The sequence below is a fragment of the Triticum urartu genome, chromosome 1 (assembly GCF_003073215.2).
Source record: "Triticum urartu cultivar G1812 chromosome 1, Tu2.1, whole genome shotgun sequence".
In the NCBI taxonomy this organism is placed as follows: Eukaryota; Viridiplantae; Streptophyta; class Magnoliopsida; order Poales; family Poaceae; genus Triticum; species Triticum urartu.
This window is the reverse complement of record NC_053022.1, coordinates 379,521,952-379,535,471: the sequence shown is the minus strand read 5'-3', so window position 1 is coordinate 379,535,471 and position 13,520 is coordinate 379,521,952. Positions and strand designations below refer to the sequence as shown.

The following is a 13,520-nucleotide window of genomic DNA, read 5'->3' as shown; positions in this document are numbered from 1 at the left end:
TGCCTCCTTGCGCCCGCGGCTCCACGGCAACTCCCTCCACACCGGCTACCCCGACTCGACATCGACCACGGCTACACCACCCTACGCTCTCGGCTACCTCGACATCGGCACAAAGGGCTATCATCCGCTTGAGCAACTCGTCGGCTTCCTCTACAGTCAACGCGTCCGTGACGCGACACCGTTCACGACGGTACCGCTATGAGTGTCGGGGGGGGGGGGGGGTCAGCCTGTCGGCTGCTATTCTATCCAGTCTGACCGTCCGCGACGCTCCTGATGTCTACGCCGCTACCGCTACGACTGCGGGGGATGTTAGAGTATATAGACATATCTTTGTATATGGTAGACTATGATTTGTAGTCATCTCCTGCCTTATCTCTAGGAGATGCTTCTTGCCCAGCCTTGTACTCTATATAAACCGCCCGAGAGGCTTAACACAGCATCCATCATATTCCGCAACAATCCCTCTCTCTCCCTTCTAACAGCAAGAAAGTTACATAATCCAAAAATAATAAAATTGGGAAATAACTAAACCAATGTTATTATTTTTTGTTTGTTATAAATCACACGGAAGACGTGAGAACCGAGAAGATCGTCTTATCTAGCGGGGTGGCACTGCCGCCTTCGGCCCCGCCACGCCACTGCATATATATTCGCGCTTACAGCTTCTCGCGGCATGCCTAACCGCCTCTAGATCAGCCCCGTTCCCCGTCCAGTCACACACTCAATGGCGGCTCCCGTTCTCCCCGTTGCGCCGCTGGCTCCCGCGCACCTGTCGCCCTTCATCTCCGCCCGCCGGAGGTCCTCGTTGGCCTCCTCCGACCCGCCGCGTCGCCGCGGGACGGGCCCGTCGGTGCGCGCGTCGTCGTCGGCACCGGCGGTGGTGACGAGCGGGTGGGCGCCGGACAGCTGGAGGGCGCGGCCGGCGCGGCAGATCCCGGAGTACCCGGACGCGGCGGCGCTCGGGGAGGCGGAGCGCACGCTGGCGTCCTTCCCGCCGCTGGTGTTCGCGGGGGAGGCGTGGACGCTGGAGGAGCGCCTCGGGGAGGCGGCCATGGGCCGGGCGTTCCTCCTGCAGGGCGGCGACTGCGCCGAGAGCTTCAAGGAGTTCGGCGCCAACAACATCCGCGACACCTTCCGCCTCATGCTCCAGATGGCCGTCGTCCTCACCTTCGGGGGCCAGATGCCCATCATCAAGGTCCGAGTCCGACTCCCACTTTCATCCATGCATACCCCTTCCTTAATTTGACGATCCTACGCAAATAGCCTACCGTTGGATTCGCGCCCCAATTAACGAGGGTTTATGTCCTTCTGACTTGTGAATTGTGATGATCAAATTCACAAGTCACAATGCAGTTCAGACTTTGCCGCCTCCACAATTTCATCAGATATTCAAGTGTCTATAATGAAAACACTTGTAATCTCAGTAGAATCACAGAAAAGGTGACTACTGGCTAGATCATGACACAAGCGGTCATGTTTATGGATCCTTAAACTGTCAGTCTTTTTTGAGCGGAATAACTGTTGGGGAGTCCCCGACAATAATTGTGCCCATACTGCTGGTTTAATGGATGGTAAAATGATCTATTGCTATTTTGCATTCGATTCATCTGCAAACCAGTACTAATTGATTAAAGCTATAGATTACATGAAACTATGAAATGGTGCTTAACCATGTTTATTTATCTACAGATTAAGAAAACTTGTATTGACAAAATAAAGATTCTTGTTATGCTGAAGAGAAATGCTTCTAAATGTTCTCCCTCCATGATTGGCAGAAAAACCATCCACACTCCATCTTTGTATATAAACATCTCTCCTGTTATACAAAAGATTTGTGGCACTATGTATTTCAGGTTGGAAGGATGGCAGGCCAATTTGCAAAGCCAAGATCGAACCCAATCGAGACTAGAGATGGAGTGACGCTGCCGTCCTATCAAGGTGACATCATCAACCACGATGATTTCGATGAGAAATCGCGTGCACCAAACCCTCAAAGGTTGATTAGAGCCTACAGTCAGTCTGCGAGCACCCTGAATCTTTTGAGAGCATTTGCCCATGGAGGATATGCTGATCTTCAGAGAGTCACCGAGTGGAACCTCGACTTTCTGAGGCACAGCACGCAGGGAGACAGGTGACTAAATTGCTACTTGATCTCATCAAGTGACTAGCCTTTATGCAAAACTCTTTTCACCCCGCCGTAAATATCATCTGAATTCAGAAATTACCATCAATCTTTCTCCAGCACACGGCTCATGCCCCATTCAATGTCATTGCCATATTTGCACATATATGCAACGGTTTTGGTTTAATTTTTACTTCTGACCTTGTTTGTGGATAATTTGCAAGTCCAGAAAAGTGATTTTGTCAAACAACTGATGTACTTGTTTTAGCACACTAATCTGGACAGCATCAGTCACGTGTAATCATAGCTAGGTATTCATTCTCTAGGATTCTGTAGGAAATATCAGTCAGCCTAAATATGATCACTGACATCCTGTGTTATATACAATAAAAGTAGATCTTACCTCGTTATGTTCTTCTCTGAGCAGGTATGTGGAGCTTGCCCAGAGGGTTCATGACGCCATCGGGTTCCTGCTTGCTGCTGGTCTGCCTCCTCAGCATCCCATGATGACCACAGCTGAATTCTGGACATCCCATGAGTGCCTTCACTTGCCATATGAGCAGGCACTGACCAGGGAGGACTCCACTTCTGGCCTCTATTACGACTGCTCCGCACACATGCTCTGGGTTGGGGAGAGAACTAGGCAACTGGATGGTGCTCATGTTGAATTCCTCCGCGGTATTTCCAATCCTGTCGGCATAAAGGTAACCAAAGCACCCATCAGAGTTGGCTTGCCTGCATATGGTCTTCGGTGACATCTCTTCATATGACATAAGTTTTTACTGAAGTCCTGAAGGTTTGCATTTCGTTGTTGGAGTTGGTCACGTAAAATCATAAACATCTTAATTCTAAGTACTTCAACTTCCATTGCAAATGGCGACCATCAATGCTTCACAAGTCTCCTATAGATCTTTCACTTTTGTGGTCTCCAGGCTTATGTATAGTGTTTATCTGTTGATAATCATCTTTTGTCATATATTGTTAATGACATGAAAGATGTCGTGTTTTTAACAACTACAAAGAACAGTAGTTTTGATGTTTTAAAAATCTTACTAGTTACAATCTTATGACTGTGTTAGAGTATGTAATGGGCCTAATGGCCTGGGCTGGCGGTATAGCCCGTTAGTCTTAGGGTTAATTAGAGATAAGGGTCGCTTTCTTAGGGATCAAGTAAGCCTTGCTTGGGAGTCAAGTAAACCTCTCTATATAAAGAGAGGAGATGTATCAATCTAATCAAGCAAGAATTAAGAAGGAAATCCCTTCCATCTTGCCCGGCCGTGGGCAAAAGGCCCCCGGCCGGCCCTCTCGCGCCCTCCTTCTAGCAGCACCATAACAATTTGGTATCAGCTAGCTTCGGTTCGATCATGTCTTCACTGCCGCCCAACCCGTCTCTTCCGCTGCCGGTCACGACCGTCGCCCCGCTCCTGCCCGCGCCGGGATCCTCCGTCGCGCCCGCCCCCGTCGTCCTCACCCCGGAGGTGTCCGGGGCGCTGCGGGACCTAACGCAGGCGGTCCAGGAGATCCACCTGTTCTTGGCCGGGTCCTATGGGCCGCACCCGGCTGCGCCGCCCATCACCGCCACCGCGCCGCCGTGGCAGCCGCCGCACCAAGCGCCCCCCGCCGCGCTCGCCGGGCTGCTGCAGCAGCCGCTGCAGCTGCCATCCATCGCCCCGTCCTGGCTGTCGTGGCAGCCGCCGCACCAGGCGGCCTCCGCCGCGCTCGTCGGGCTGCTGCAGCAGCCGCTGCAACTGCCATCCACCGCCACCACCGCCCCGTCCTGGCTGCCGTGGCAGCCGCCGCACCAGGTGGCCTCCGCCGCGCTCATCGGGCCGCTGCAGCAGCTGCCATCCATCGCCCCGCCCTGGCTGCAGTGGCAGCCACCGCTCCTGGCGACCTCCGCCGCGCCCGGCACTCCGCCGCAGCAGCCGCTGCAACTGCAGCAGCCATCACCGGTCAACTCCGGCCCCGCATCGACCGCGCCGACGGGAGTCCCGATCCACCAGATCAAGTTCCCGCCATCGCCATCACCGCTTCCCCAGGGCGTCCCCATCCAGCAGATCAAGCTTCCGCCGTCGCCGTCACCGCTTCCAGCTTGGATCACTACCCGCCACGTGTCGGCGACGGTGAGGCTGCAGGCTGCTGCACGCGGCCTCCTAGCGCGTCGGCGTGTGCGGGAGTTGCGTGGTCTGCAGTTGCCGCTCCTCCCAGTTGCGCTTCGCTGCGCAAAGGACCTCGATCTCGTCCACTGCGTCGGGGATCTTGGGCATGCTGTTTTCCCCACGGACAACGCCCTCAAAGTCTGCGACATCGGCGGTTGGGGAGGCGCACCCCTCCTCGCCATTGTCCATCGACAACCCTCCACTCTTCTATGTACGGTGCCGACCAACAGCCGTCCGGCGGGGAGAAGGCATGGTGTCACCGACAAGAGCGCACCGAGTAGCACCACTGCATTCCGCCGTCGGCCGCCGCGAGGGCGCCTCTGCTGGTCGCTCTTGCGACCACTTCCAGGTGGCCATACACATGCACTCCTTTTGTCCAGATGGTGTCCATGGGATCCAGGTGGCTGTACACGTGCACGTCCGACGTGCGGATGGTATCCACTTTTTGTTAAGAGGTCCAAAATAAATCATCCCAGTCCATTTCAGGTTGAGAGTAATAAAACAAGCCGAGATGTAAAAGGCTTGTTTTTAGGTGTTAGGTTTGTGTTGCCTCGAGTCATGGTTATAAGTTGGTTAGGCTGCAGCTTGAGGACAAGCTGCATGTCCAGGTGGGGTGTAGTGTTAGAGTACGTAATGGGCCTAATGGCCTGGGCTGGCGGTATAGCCCGTTAGTCTTAGGGTTAATTAGAGATAAGGGCCCCTTTCTTAGGGGTCAAGTAAGCCTTGCTTGGGAGTCAAATAAACCTCTCTATATAAAGAGAGGAGATGTATCAATCTAATCAAGCAAGAATTAAGAAGAAAATCCGTTCCATCTTGCCCGGCCGTGGGCAAAAGGCCCCCGGCTGGCCCTCTCGCGCCCTCCTTCTAGCAGCGCCATAACAGACTGTCTTAGATGGAAAAAAATCAGTTGACAAATCTAATGACTCTGACTATGTTATACAGGTGAGTGATAAGCTTGATTCATCGGAGCTTGTGAAACTCTGTGAGATTTTGAATCCTCACAACAAGCCCGGGAGGCTGACACTTATCACAAGGATGGGGGCCGAGAACATGCGTGCCAAGCTCCCCCATATGATCAGAGCCGTGCGTCAAGCAGGGCTGATTGTCACCTGGGTCTGCGATCCCATGCACGGGAACACCATCAGCGCACCTTGCGGGCTCAAGACAAGATCATTTGATGCAATCCGGGTAAGCGTGATAACTTTTTGCATGATTCGACATAGAACAACCTACTTATGGTCGGTATTTCACGCCGTTTGTTACAATGAGACATGGACTGTTGTTTTCTGGAACCACATGCCATTGAGACATCCGATAGCATTGTTCGGACTTGTCAACTTTGGCATGGTTCAGAATTTTCACTGTTTCTTTATGGCTGCACAGGCTGAGCTTCGGGCTTTCTTTGATGTACATGAGCAAGAGGGGAGCTACCCCGGAGGGGTTCACCTAGAGATGACAGGGCAGAACGTTACAGAGTGCATTGGTGGATCCAACACAGTGACCTTCGACGATCTCAGTTCCCGCTACCGCACGCACTGCGACCCCAGGCTGAACGCGTCGCAGTCGCTCGAGCTGGCATTTGCCATTGCCGAGAGGCTAAGGAAGAAGAGAGACAGGACATGGACTAGCCTGATATCTAAAGTAGAAGCTTAAGATATCAATCTTAGATTTCTTCCCTGCAAAACTATCTTCAGCTGCTAGAGGACATAATTTTGCATTCTTTAGTTTTTTTGGTAGTATAGGTCTCGTTTGATTTTGGAAATGCCGAGGAAAAATCTCCCTCAAATAATAGGATATAGCTGTTTTGGTGCAGTACTTGTGCTTGGTTCAATTCCAGTTTCTTTCATTTTCATCGTTTCTTTGGTGCAGTTTGTGTGAGGGTGGAGAGATTACATGAGACCTGACAATAGATTACTCATTCGGTATTTGCTGAGACTGGACATAAGGTTTATTGATTAAATTTGGAAACGCAATATGAGAAGTGCCTTATCTTCTCTCGCTGTCGTTCTTAGCCACTCGCCCAATTCTTCTTCCTCTGTTCTGCCCGAGGGATCTCCTCCTCTCTCTCGCTGTCTTCTCCGGTGAGCACCACGAAGCCAACCGTCGAGCCAGCACCATCCCCTCGTTTTTCTCTCTCAACTGCATCTGTCACTGCTCGACGACGACTAGAGCTGCGACAGGGTGGAGCAAGGTGCTGCAACGGCGAGTGTCGGCGCCTTCCGGCGGCTGATGCTGGAAGCCTGGAGTCAGCACCCATGGTTGCTACAACCAGCAGCCGCCGCCGACGGAAACGGCGAGCTCGGGTGCTGCAACTGTAGATTTTTTTTTGCTGGAACCACCTGGCGAAAAAGCTCCAACCACCGTGGACCAATGCTGGAACCAGATGGCATCGAGGATCATTTTGCTGGGACTGGCAATAAAATTTGCTAGAACCAGCAAGAATTTTTGTTGCCGACCAGATCTTTTCCGGAAATGTTAACGCCCACACGTGTGGTGTGTAGCATCCCGCCCACACGCGTCATCTGTCGTTGGATCATTTTGCACGATTCTTGAAGCACTTTACGTTCCACGTCATCCCACAGCCTCGTCCGGGCCTGGACAAACTGTGCCGCACGTCCGGACCTGGACAAACTATGCCGCACGTCCTCACTCCCGTTCTTCTTTCCCCACTCCGCCTCACCTTCTTTCCCACCTACCCGCACACCACACACAATATGGCCCGGGCGGCGGCGGACGGCAGGCCCGAGCAAAGGCGGGGTGGAGGCCCCTGGCGGTGGCGGGCGGAGGCCCCGAGCGGAGGCGGGCGGAGGCCCCTGGCGGTGGCGGGCGTGGGCCCCGAGCAGAGGCGGACGGAGGCCTTGGGCGACGGCGACCGGAGGTCCCGAGTGGTGGCGGGCGGAGGCCCTAAGCGGTGGCGAATAGGAGGTGGATCCGGCCGACGGTGATGGAAGGCGCAGCGGAGGAGGAAGGGCGCGCTCGCTACGCGATGGAGGAGCCGCAGCGGGATTGGGCTGCGGCTAGGAGGAGCCACGATGGAGGAGCCGTGGCGGGAAGGAACCGCTGCAGGGAGAGGAATGGTAGCGACGGCGACGGTGAAGAGGAGCTGTCGCAGGGGAGTGCACGTGCGCAGCGGGGGAGGAGCTGCCGCAGGGGAGTGCCCGTGCGCAGTGGGGGAGGAGCTGCAGGGAGAGGAATGGCGGCAGCGGCGACGGTGAAGAGGAGCTGCCGCGGGATCCACGCTGGAGGAGCCTCGCCTCCGTCGATTCCCTTCCTCCGCGTCCATTCTACGGCGACGTTCGTCCTCACCTTGGATCCCGTCACCGGCATCACGTCTGGCCACCCCATGGAGGAGGTCGTGGCCATGCCCGTTCTTGCCGGTGAGTCGCTGGTCCATTGGCTCGAATAACAGAATTCGTGTATATGACTAGTCCACATGATGGCAATTTTTTATATGATCTTATGGCAATTCACATGAGCTGAAATAGATTATACTGAATGTTTTTGCCATGGCAAATTTGTTTTTCTCATCAATCCAATGTTCAAACTAACATAACCATGGCAATTTTTCTGTAGCATCACATAGTAAATTCATACATTGTTGAATAGATGCTACAGAATGTGTTTTGCCATGGCAAATTCCATGTATCATGTACAAATTTTTCCCACAATTTGTTTGGTCACATGGCAAATGTAGGATTGCTCTTTTTTTGAACACACGACATTTTTTGTAAAACATGGCAAATTCTGAAATTTTATACAACATGTCAAGAATACTTCAAATAACATGTCAAACTGAATGTTGGATCAATTGGTGTCATGGCAGTTTTCGTTATGAGTAGTTCTGATGGGGCAGAATTGCTATGAGTTGTTGCCATGGCAAATTTCTAGAGTAATTGCCATGGCAAAATTATATAGTAGTTGCCATGGCCGAATTTGCTACGAATAATTGCCATGGGACAGAGTTGCTATGAGCTTCCGCCATGTCAAAATTCTGGAGTATTTTCCATGGCAAAAATATGTGTTTTTGTGTGATCTTCCATTTTCATACTGATGTTAATGTGTCTACAATTCCACTTCTTATCAATTTGCCATGCTTCTAAATAAATACATGGCAACTATCCTACTGTTTGGCGCTGAAAATTGCCATGTGTTCTGATATGCCATATGCTACGGCAGTCAATGCATTTACATTTGCCCTTTCATCATTTTGCCATTCTACTGAATAAATAGATGGCAACTTGCCCTATGTGTGGAACTGTAAAAACTTGCATTGTTTGCCATGTTTTTCAAACCACAACACATCCTTTTTTTTCAAATTTCTGAGTAAATACATGGCTAATCACTCTCTATAAAAGCCTGAAATTTGCCATGTTTCATGTTTGTTATGCCTGTTAACAAGTACCAAGCAATTGGTATGCTATTGTACTAAATGCTTGGCAACTTCATCAGATCCATAACCCATCAATTGCCATGGCTGAACTGTTTCTTTTTGCCATGTTTGCCATCTTCATGCCAACCACAACCCATCATTCTGTAAGTAGAAAGTCGTGGATTTGAAGCGTCGTTATAATTTGACAACTGAAAATGCATCCAACTGTCATCTTAGAGCTCCACCCTTACTAAGTGACATTTGTCGAGTAAGTAGAAAAGAAGAGGGGGTAACTCATAGGGGTGGCGCTGTGAAGCCACCTTGTATGACTAAAGCGCCTTTGATCCATAGCCAATGGTGATGACCATCACCTCACGAAGGAGGTCCATGTTGAAGTTGTCGCGAGAAAGCAGATATGATGACAATGGTCAAAGTCTTGCTAGACTTCTTGAAGTCAAAGACCCTAGAAAACCAAGATATGTAGATCTACTCATCACCTTCGAGCTGACACACATATCTCCTGCATTAGTTGTGCTTAGTGTTGGCTACCCCGCGACAACTATCTCTTGTGCTGTGAAACTTGTGATGTTTCTATAACTAATGGCTACCTGATGTCAGCATAGAGTTAGCATTTCAAAGAAGAAGAAATGAAGTTAGCTGTAAAAAAAATATAGTTTTCTTATATTTTCTTTAGGGATTTCTTTTGAGCAGTCCTTCTATGTTTTTTTCCAGTGCTTTCTCTAGGGTTTTATTTTGGAACGAGAACCCCCTTCCATTTTCTAGGGTGGGTCGAACCGACCGTCCGATCTGGCACCTGTAGACGCAGAACCGTGGGATCTACCACTCGCTTTCCCGTGTGAAGTGTACAAGTACTCTCCAACCAACCAAGCCACGCCAAAAGAGGCAACAGGAGCTAGTCATCACCAAGACAAAAGTAACTGAAGAGGGAGAGCACCAAGCGAACCAGCACTTGCGGCGGCGGCGAGATGGCCTCGGGCAATCGCGCAATCCCGATCGAGAACGGCGAGGTCCTCCCTGCCGCCGGAGGCAATGGCGAGGGTGGGAACGGCGGCAGCGGCGACGGATTCAACCGCAACCGCTCCTCCGTGGACCAGGTTCGCGTGCGTGCGTGCGTGCGTGCGTGTGTTACAGCTTGCAGCGTAGCCTCTTTGCCTCGCGTTTCGAGGGTTTGAGCGCCTGCGGTGTTTGTGGCGTCGGGTGCTAACGAGGATAGGGTATGGTGTGGTGATGTGCAGCAGATTGATGACATGCGGAGGAGGCTGCGGGAGTTGGAGGAGACCGAGCGCGAGATGCTAGCCGTCGCCGCCGCCGCCGCGTCGCATGGTAATCTGTCCTAGTCGCCACCACCCTCTCCGTTTCTGCTCGTGTAATTAGCGCTTTGTTTCGTCTTTGGTGGTTGCCCGGATTGAAATTGGTTGGATGCACGTGAGATCCCGAGCGCCTTGTTACTTGGGCGTCATTCATGTGATAAGATTTGTGCCACTCTCGATGTGGAATCGCTGACACTACGTGATCGGTTTGATCTTCACTTTCCAGTCAACAGGCTCCTAGTTTCTTCGTTTCTGACGACTTCTGTGTGGTTGGTTGTCGGAATAGTTGCTGCCTTTGAGTACTTGTAGGTGCTGGGTGAGTGCATCTTTTGAGCATTGTGTGTTTGTTCATTTCATTGCTCTGTTGATTTGTGTTGTACCAGTAATATGCATTTGAACAGCTTTGGTAAGGATTGTTACAGTGTTTAAGGTGATAGGCAGGCAGCGGGGGTGATGTCGGCACCTAATCATGGGCTAGGCAGCCCCCTAGACGCGTAAAGCAGGACCGTAGCGCCTCGTGGGCGGGCTACGTACATGGCTGTCTTTTGGAGTAGGGGTATAATGATGGTGCATTACTTAGACTCACCTGGTTACGTGGTGGATTAGTGTTGCTAAGCATTATTTACTACAATTGCTGTAAAGTGTAAACCATCTTCCTTCTCGCAACTCGTCACATTTACTATCCGGAGACGGTTAGAATGTTATTTTCGAGCGTCAACAATTGCACTTTTGTAGAGCATCATCAAGTCATTGAGCTCATCCTGCATTCCACATTTCCCGAAATGTTACCGATGTGTCCAGATGGAATTCAGTTATGAACGGAGTATTTTTTTAGACAAATGGCACTAAATAGTGCCCCAAATCAATCATGAACGATGTAAATTAGGAAAGGGGTCTGCTTACGTACCTGATTCGAGATAATAATGCACACATATGGTGCATTTGAAAATATCATAACCAAAGCTGTAAGAATAGGTTACCATGATGATGGTTTGAAGTTGATGAAAATGTTCTATGGAAAGCATGGTTTATATACACCGATAATGCCACTAAAGTTTATGGTTGTAACCTTTTTTTCTTCTTCTACTGGTACATGCTTACTGCTGCTTCTGATATTTTTCTGACAGCAAAGAGAAATGTGAGATGACCTGGTTTAAAATGCACACATATGGTGCATTTAAAGATGATATTGTGTACACGATTAAGTGTTTGCTTCAAGCCTCACCCTTTACATACTTACTTAATAAGTATGGTTATAAATAGAAACATAGATGCTGATTAAAGATCCTAATCAAAGGCGTCTTCTTTCTTTTGCGTTTGATTCTTTCTGATCATGAGAGCTGTGCCATGCCATGCCGTTGTTTCATTATTTTTAATGAACTCTCTGCCTTCAGTTAGCCATTAAACTCTACAATCTGTTTACACTTTTTTCCTCCTTCGGTCTATTTTTTCAGATGATCCAGCTGCAGCGGCAACCGCACTCGAAAAGGCAGAGGTGGATGCTCGCTCCATCTATGTTGGAAATGTGAGGTTTTCTTCTTGTTTTGTTTCTTATCCTAAAGTGTACTTCTAGCATGTCCATGAAGAACTTTCCAATATGCAGTAGCACACAGAGCCAGAAAGTTTTGCATTGCCATTTGTTAAGCCAAGAATCTGGATTACGGGGAGCACTTTTAATAAATTATGACTGCTACTGAGATGATACTTTCTTTCTTGATTTTACCATCCCATTTCTTCCTGGGGTTTATGGCATCCTCATCTGCTGTTTTAGTACTCCCTCCGTTCACAAATATAAGATGTTCTAACTTCTTTCTGAATTGGATATATATAGACACGTTTTAGTGTATTTGTTCACTCATTTCAGTCCGTATGTAGTCCATATTGAAATATCCAAAACGGCTTATATTTGTGAACGGAGGGAGTACTTCTCTTGAAAAAATAAATTAAAAATAGCATTGAATAGTTCTTAGCTACTCCTGTGCAGCTGTTTAACTATACTATTACCACCTTGCCTCAGGTTGACTATGGGTGTTTGCCAGAGGAAGTTCAGGAGCATTTTCAGGATTGTGGAACTGTCAACAGGGTTACAATTCTGACAGACTTTTATGGCAACCCCAAAGGATATGCTTACGTGGAGTTTCAGGAAGCTCAGTCAGTCCAAAATGCTCTCCGGCTGAATGATACAGAACTGCATGGCCGTCCTTTGAAGGTTCAAAACGAACCTTTTTACAATTTGCACTCACTGTTGTTTTGAACTTTCTAACATTTACTTGCGTGCTCTTTTTTTATAGGTGTGTCCAAAAAGAACTAATGTTCCAGGAATGAGCCACCATAGGGGAAGGCGCCCGTTTCAACCTTACTATCCCCCCTGTCCAGCATTTGGGTAAGGTGTCTCTTCATGAAGATGTATTGCACTTAGATGTGGAAAGATTAAGTCAGCATGTTTCCAATTGTGGCTTAGGTAGGACTAATGGAATTTTTCTAGGTGAATCATTTTTTAGCGACTGTTTCTAGATATTGATCTTTTCAGCTGAATTTTGGGTTATCCTGATTTCATTGGAATTTTTTTGCATAAGCCTAATCAAGACCAACCCAGTACTTCTGTTTGAATAGAGCAGAATTTCAATCGTAAACTGTATATAATATAAAGTAAATGAAAGGATTCGAAGAATATGGCATGCGGAGGCCATTCTTGTAATGCATCCGACTAGTTGTGCACCAAACATTCAGGCGAACTTTTATTCCCTGGGATCTCCTCTTTTCCTGAGGTTACCAAAAATCCAAAATGGAGCCCAAGATGAGAGAAATTCAAACAGAATTCCCAGGATGACCTTTCTGATGTTCTGTTTTTCTCTGCAGGAGGTCACCCAGGTTCTGTCCCTATTCCTGATTCTGCTGGGTTGCTATGACTTCAGGTTTTTGCTAGCGAATTTCCATGATACATACAGAAGATACAGGCAAAGACCCTGAAAGGCTGCGACTTCTGAAAGTTACATAGTCTCCTTGTTGTCATACCTCCCATCAGACCATGATGACATCCCTTTTACCTTAGGAATGAACCTATGTTCCGAATTATCCCGTGATCAGTCGGCCTGGTGGGTTTTATACCGTTGACTTTAGCTTTGAAGTTTTATCGAATTTTGAGTCAGAATTGTTGGCAAAGTTGTGTACTCTGCTTGCTCTGATGAGTTCTAAGCAGTTGGACCTGAATTATCTGCAACCATTGGCGATATACATTATGCCTGTTAGTTCATGTTTGGTTGTCTTGTTAGCTGGTGATGTTCCATTCCGATGGACTGATGGCTGCCTCTGCTTGGTTTTCCGCTTTTGTCATGCGAGAAAACATGGCACCTGTCCAGAGATTTCATATTTGATCTGTCGAGTCCTTATAGCTGCTGCTGCTGTAGGGTGTGTGTAGTTGCAGGTTTACAGGCAGCGGAAGGGTTCGCCTCTTCCATGAGGCTGATCTTCTGGCTATGGTGCTTTTGTTTGTTCTGAACCCTCCTGAATTCACACCCTCCTCAAGTCCGGTACATAGG

The 13,520-nt window shown here is 49.1% G+C and overlaps 2 protein-coding genes across 3 annotated transcripts; both read left to right on the top strand.

The window, feature by feature from the left end:
- The first annotated feature begins 651 nt into the window (after nucleotides 1–651).
- Nucleotides 652–6,093, top strand: LOC125513633 (phospho-2-dehydro-3-deoxyheptonate aldolase 2, chloroplastic-like). The gene is made up of 5 exons (XM_048678795.1): nucleotides 652–1,195; nucleotides 1,854–2,131; nucleotides 2,550–2,826; nucleotides 5,224–5,469; nucleotides 5,665–6,093. Exons 1-5 carry the CDS (start codon nucleotides 725–727, stop codon nucleotides 5,932–5,934), a joined length of 1,542 nt encoding a protein of 513 aa, XP_048534752.1. The 5' UTR covers nucleotides 652–724; the 3' UTR covers nucleotides 5,935–6,093.
- A 3,467-nt stretch (nucleotides 6,094–9,560) lies between these two features.
- Nucleotides 9,561–13,238, top strand: LOC125513617 (polyadenylate-binding protein 1-like). Of its 2 annotated transcripts, none has more exons than XM_048678786.1 (6): nucleotides 9,561–9,765; nucleotides 9,910–9,994; nucleotides 11,436–11,506; nucleotides 11,999–12,190; nucleotides 12,273–12,364; nucleotides 12,841–13,238. In XM_048678786.1, the coding sequence occupies exons 1-6, from the start codon at nucleotides 9,637–9,639 to the stop codon at nucleotides 12,869–12,871; spliced, it is 600 nt and encodes a 199-aa protein (XP_048534743.1). In that variant the 5' UTR covers nucleotides 9,561–9,636; the 3' UTR covers nucleotides 12,872–13,238. The 2 variants fall into 2 exon arrangements, with proteins under 2 accessions (XP_048534743.1, XP_048534740.1); XM_048678783.1 differs by having other exon boundaries at nucleotides 9,907–9,994.
- The last annotated feature ends 282 nt before the right edge of the window (nucleotides 13,239–13,520 follow it).

Coding starts and splice junctions, on each gene's coding strand:
- LOC125513617 (XM_048678783.1), top strand. CDS start 9,637: ATGGCCTCGGGCAATCGCGCAATCCCGATCGAGAACGGCGAGGTCCTC. Junction 9,995..11,435: donor CGCCGCCGCCGCGTCGCATG/GTAATCTGTCCT, acceptor CTATTTTTTCAG/ATGATCCAGCTGCAGCGGCA. Junction 11,507..11,998: donor GCTCCATCTATGTTGGAAAT/GTGAGGTTTTCT, acceptor ACCTTGCCTCAG/GTTGACTATGGGTGTTTGCC.
- LOC125513633 (XM_048678795.1), top strand. CDS start 725: ATGGCGGCTCCCGTTCTCCCCGTTGCGCCGCTGGCTCCCGCGCACCTG. Junction 2,132..2,549: donor CACAGCACGCAGGGAGACAG/GTGACTAAATTG, acceptor TTCTCTGAGCAG/GTATGTGGAGCTTGCCCAGA. Junction 2,827..5,223: donor CCAATCCTGTCGGCATAAAG/GTAACCAAAGCA, acceptor TATGTTATACAG/GTGAGTGATAAGCTTGATTC.